General features: G+C 37.8%; 1 protein-coding gene across 2 annotated transcripts in view; it reads right to left on the reverse strand.

The window, feature by feature from the left end:
* DNAJC13 (DnaJ heat shock protein family (Hsp40) member C13) overlaps positions 1–5360 on the reverse strand; it is a gene marked incomplete at its 5' end in the record, with an annotated part of 47896 nt that extends 42536 nt beyond the window's left edge. For both annotated transcript variants that reach the window (XM_084279906.1, XM_084279907.1), the window contains 4 exons: positions 358–399; positions 752–901; positions 1398–1473; positions 5293–5360. In XM_084279906.1, coding sequence (XP_084136032.1) covers positions 358–399; positions 752–901; positions 1398–1473; positions 5293–5360 — 336 coding nt within the window. The remainder of the gene's footprint in view (positions 1–357; positions 400–751; positions 902–1397; positions 1474–5292) is intronic.
* Between the last annotated feature and the right edge of the window lie 640 nt (positions 5361–6000).

Raw genomic sequence — 6000 nt, forward strand, 5'->3', positions numbered from 1 at the left:
TTAGAAAGTAAAATGCTGGAAGTAGTAACATTGAATAATGAATCAAAGCTTATGTTTTTTCTTCTTTCTTCCTCCAAAAAAGAACTCCATATAGCAAAGCTCACTATTTCAGCAGTAACATTCAGAGAGTCTTTCAACTGTACCACTGTAAGGCTCCAGACAAGTGAAAAAACTCATTCTTTCCCATTGCTTTTGAACACATTTTTTTTCTTAAAGGAAGATTTTAGATGCAAGTTTACCAAAGCCATTTTAAGTAGTACTTATAGCACAAGCATAAAATGCATGAACAAGGTAGAATTTTAAGTCTTTAGATCATTTCATTAAATTGCACGTGATCCAGACAAGCCAGACACTTACCCGTCCTGTGATTTTTCCTTCTGAGAAGTCTGTCCTGAATCTCTGTTAAAAAAAAAAAGTTAACCACAAATGAATAAAAATGACAGCAAATCTCTCCATAAAGTCTAAGTTGTTCCTGTTTTAGGGGACTTGAACTAAGTCTTTCTTCAAGTCCTCCTTGAAGGCTCATCATTCCACTGCAGTTTAATATATTCACATTTGTAGCTTTACTCACAATTTAGAAGTCATGCACTAGTTGCTGCAACTGACACTACACCAAGTTCATTAACAGCTCAGAAGACAACTTGCTTTTCTACTTTTTATGTAAGGAAAGAAAGCATAGCAAGCAACCACAAATGGTAATGATAACCAAGTACTTACTGCATGCTTGAAGGAAAGAAGAAAAAAATCTTACCAGTGCCTCTGTAAGTAGTTCTGTTCTGTGCTCTGTGGAAAACTTAAGAGTTTCAGACTTTTTTCCACTTCCTTTGCGAAAAGTGAGACTAAATTCTGTTCCTTGTCCTTTTCCAACAGGAGAAATACTACAGATATCTCCATAAGGCCACTAGATAAATGAAAGTAATTGGGTTATACTGTTAGCAAATTTAAATCTGTATCTCCCCCACTCAAAACCCCTTAAGTACCTATAATAATTGAATTGCTGTAATGAGACTACAGCTAGCATACTGTGTGCCAGATTTAGCTTGAGCTAAAAACTATCCAAAACTCTGCAAAGTAAATAAGTGTCCTGACACCCTTCAGGGACATTGCTCAACAGTGATCAAACTTATCCATGTTCTTTCAGAACAGCACATCCCAAAGCAAGCTACTACTTATAGCGGCCAATGAAGACAGCCTAAAAACACAAAAGCCACTGGCTGTCTGTAGAGTTAACGGAAAACTCGTGTTGCCTTCACTATGTGTGCTTTTTAGCAGCTGCCATACTTTATATTTTGCCATGATCTTGTCAGACTACATAGTTTCTAAATGCTAACTGAATGCTGCTATTCACTCCAGGTGGTGAACATAAGTCAGAGATCAACTTCAAACATGACAGTCACCTGATTTGTAACTTCTAGTGTGTTGGGATTGTATGTGGTGATGGCATGGGTTCCAACCGAAAAGACTCGCTTGTACCTAGAACAGAGAAGAGTGTTAAGTCTCTCCAGTAGTCGCAGAAAAACCCTGTTCAACTACAAATGCTCTGTTAAGAAGGTATGTACAAGTCACTGGTAAGACACAGATATGGAACTCTGCTGTCAGCTTGCAGTTTACCCTTACGGTATGTTAAGCTCCTCTGTTGTATGTCTTCTTCATGGATATACTGAGGTTATATACTATGAAATATGTTTCCTTAAGCCAATAACTTAGGAAAAGATATGCAAAGTCAGGACTCTTAGAACTTTCACTGAAGGGCACTATCAAACCAGACTAAGTTCTAAAACCACTATGAAGTGGGAAAAAACCAAGCCAAACAAACACCCACAAAACCCCCCTGCAATACTCTAAAGCCTTTGTCTGAAGCTGTCAGACAACAGTTGTTACAGGCAATAATCCAATTTCCACACCTGGTCACAATATCATAACAAGTCAGAGCATTACTATGGCCACACCTAATTTTCTTCACTTTGAGGAAAGCTAAGACTACTAAACAGACTCAGATCACTTCAGCTATACTTCACTACACAGTTAGTCATTGTACATTGATACCAAGTTATGTTAAGTGCCATAGATCTGGGTAAACTGCAAGTTTCTTAAGGAAAGAGCAGGATAGGATCAACCAGATGGTTAGCTGACTAATCTGGATCCGTGCCATAGTAGACACTGCATCAAGAAGCAGGTCACTTCTTCCCTCTTTCTCAGTGTTCTTGTGCTATAGTCCCTTCTTCCGCCCTCACTTTCCAGGTCTGCAGCACAAGCCATCTTTTCTGTTTAAGGTTAAGCTTTACATGTGCTTCGGGTACATTTAGAACTTTTCCCTCATGTTACAAGACCTATCCTCCCTTCTCTCCCAGTAACAAAGTCAGGAGTTGTCACAACTTCATTCCTTACCATTTCCTATTATTATTCAAAGAAATTGTTGGACACTCAAGCCATTACTGCCCCACAGGAGTTAATTTAGGAATTAAAGCAAGTGCTTGTTTTCTTCAAAGCTTCAAAAAAATCTGTAATACTGAAGTGACCTGCCACATGAAATATGTTTAATCTATTTGAAAAAACTATGTGTTTTTCCACATAGATGAATTTTCCTTATTTAAGATGCAGCTCAAGAGAAGTCACAGTAACGAAGCAGAACATTTTAAGTTACTTTAACTAATAATTCCACTATATTCAGTCTGTCAAAGAATGTCCCAGTCCTTAGACCATAAGAACATCTTTTAGACAAACTAATCATTCCCCCTCTTGCAGCACAATTGAGATAGGTATGCATGGTTTACAGAAAAAGCTTGTTTATTATGTTCTAAAAAACTTACCCTTACTACTAGTAATACAGCACTTCATTACTTAAGGTTACGTTTACTCACATAAAGAACTTCAATGTTTTGTGGCACAGTAAGTACCTGTGATAATCACATGTAACTGAAGACAAGCCCCTTCCTTTTCTCCCCTCACCCAAGCCATCATTTTGAGATCTAGAAAGCATATTTATCCTCCAGCATTCTTGCTATGTGATGTTACAAGGAACACAAGATAGAACAGTGAATTTGCTGAGTTCATGTTTCCTTCATCTCCTGTCCCTAGGCAAATTCAGAAGGCCCAAGTCTCGTTGCATTAACAGAGGAGACTCAGAAGTCAGTTGTCACACACAGCCTAAACATATTCTTGTCCAGAACTTTAAATATGCAGAAAGGTATTTGTAACTCTGCAGGCCTTGAGAGATGATTAATGGTAAATTTTTCAACCTACTTCAAAGTACAGTCTAACATCAGCCTGATTTGAGAAGAATTTGAAGAAAATGTCCTCTTCCCTGTGAAAAGGCTATTGCCTATTCACCTGTTTCTTCAAAGCACTGTAAACTCAGAAGTTACACTTTTTTAAATCAGGATGAACCAGGTAAACAAATTTTATACTATCATATACAAGTGAAAGACAGTGTTCTTTCATTTTACAGAACTGAAGATAGACACTGAGGCAGCATCATCTGGATTACCAGAAAACAAACTGCCACGCGCACAGGTCATACTCAGCAAAGGGACAAACCATATGATTAGTCAAAGGATTCAGGCTGATTTAGCCCTACATACAGGATTACTGCCTTTAAAAAATGTTATCCATAGATTATACTAACAGTGTATAACTAAGAACTGAGTGGACTTAAGTATTCAAATATAAACTTACTAAAAGCCGTATGAGCCTCCGCTGCAACATAAGAGGCAACTACTCAGTAAATGCTCCGGTCACATTGCTTATGGGAAAGGTGCCACTGACTTTTTAAACTAAGCCTTGGTTTTAAACTTTGGAGGAGAGTTCATAGTTTACCAGAATGCTATCTTTAAAGTTCAAGATCACACTACTTGAGCTTCAACAGCTTGCATCATGGAAGGCACTGGGGAAGAGAAGCAATATTCTATGCATTTAATTTTCACCAGTGGCTCAAATCACATGCACACTGAATTTGTGCATATGCTACAGGACTCCACAGGAAGAGACCAGGCATTTTCTACAGGGCAACAGGAAGATTACCAGGGACATACTGTTCTAACGTTCTATCCCAACGCAGTATCATCTTATTACTAATGGAAACAGTTTATTCACCCATACAAGTCAAAACGCATTGATTTAAACTCAGGTAAGACTCAATTTACACAAGCATTGTCTAGAACTCTGAGATAAAACTAAACTACTCAAGTCAATTATGACTTACTAGTCTTGGTAGCAGAAAGATTTTACCCTCAGACAACTGATCAGTCTCGACTGGACTCTGAACTACCCAGAGCTTTAATTTTGCTGACAAAAAGGCAGGGAGCTCTTTGATTAGACACTGAAGCAATCTCGTGGTTCTTCAAAGCACAAGTGAGATGGATTTGTGGCTGTCAGTCCTTGCAACCCTAGCCTCCTTTCATTCCCAGCATTCTCAATCTTTTATAGGAAGATATCATGAAGTATTTACTGGGAAGCATCCAAAAAGCAGCCAGTTTCAAGTTACTGCTCAAACAATAAGATTCAGACATCACCTCCAGAATAAAGCAGTATTCATGCTCTTGTTGTACAGAAAACATACCCTCTTTGTTTTGCTGATGTTTAGGCATCAAGGGAAAAATCCCAGTTCCACAGCACTGCTGTGCATGTGAGAAGGAACAACTGCTAAGCATGCCAAAGAAAGTCCTATGAAGCTTGAAGTCAGCTGTTATACTGTGTTTTAAGAAGCATGCATAACAGATACCAGTTACATTAGCTGAATAGATAGTTTTATTAGAAGATCCCTAGCTTCTGCTGACAGAAGCATCTCTGAAGATTAATTTTAAGATTCAAGACCCCCACTAGGGATGAAGTTTATTTCTAGTAAGAGACACCTTCAAATAACCTCAGTTAGTAGTTTAACAGATAATCTATTACACAACATGTTTAAGTATACGCATGGACTAGTGACCCTTCCTCATTAAAGTACCTCAGGCACTACTCCTTCAAGAACCTGTTCTGAGAAAAAGCATTTCCACTTTAAGATCAGTGCTTTATATACTAAGTTCAAGAGACTCAGAAAGCTGACGAAGTTAAGCGGTCCATTTCCGAGCTACACTGAAGTCTGGTAACATGTGCAGAGAAAGGCTAAACCACAGCGTTAAAAATCCAAATTGATTCTAGTGAAGATAAATTCAGTTCAAAGGCTGAGCAGCAGGAGCCTTTAGTTCAATTTCCATCCATCAATACAGGAACTACGCAGTTAAATCCAATAATAGAGACAAGAGATGTTACACAAAACATTTTTTTGGAAAAGCCAAACTTCAAACTTCTTACTTTCCCCTCCATGAATGTTTTGTTGTGTAGAAACAAGCAAGATCTCTGTTTTCTCTAATTATATTCATTCTGTGCCAAGACCTGAAAACAAAAGAGACATCCTGTTAGTACTCATGATTTTAATTGAAAACCAAAGTTCATTAATCATCAATATGCTTAACACAAAGACTTTGTTTTTAAGCACTTAGGTCACTGCTTTGTCAATTCCACAAAAAACCTACATTATAAATACTTATGCTTATCAAACAATGCATATACTAAGTTGTCAATGAGTCAAACATGAATTATTAGTTTCCCCCACTGACTTTGTTACACTACTTTTCAGCTGCAACAGGTTATAGTAATTTATGCTCCATTATTTGTCATATTATTGCAATCACACTACTACTGCTACACCTCTGCACATTGAAATACGCTTGTCATCTCCAGAATGCTTAACTCCTGAAGACTGTGTAATATTAAAATGATTTGAGTACCCTGTGTCCATAACTCCTGCTAAGCCAGATTCCTATTGTGATTTTAAAGTAAAACAGTAAGAAGAAATCTGGATAGACAGAACAGCTTATTTTCCAGTCTGGAATGGAATTTGAAGTTGAGAAACTTACTTATTAGCTAAGCACAATGACTAAAGAGCTGACTAGGCACCCTTTCTGTGCTGTAAAAGTTTAAGCAATCCCACCACTAACATCCTGACATGCTTACTTCACC

Source organism: Gallinula chloropus, assembly GCF_964237585.1.
Source record: "Gallinula chloropus genome assembly, chromosome: 2".
In the NCBI taxonomy this organism is placed as follows: domain Eukaryota; kingdom Metazoa; phylum Chordata; class Aves; order Gruiformes; family Rallidae; genus Gallinula; species Gallinula chloropus.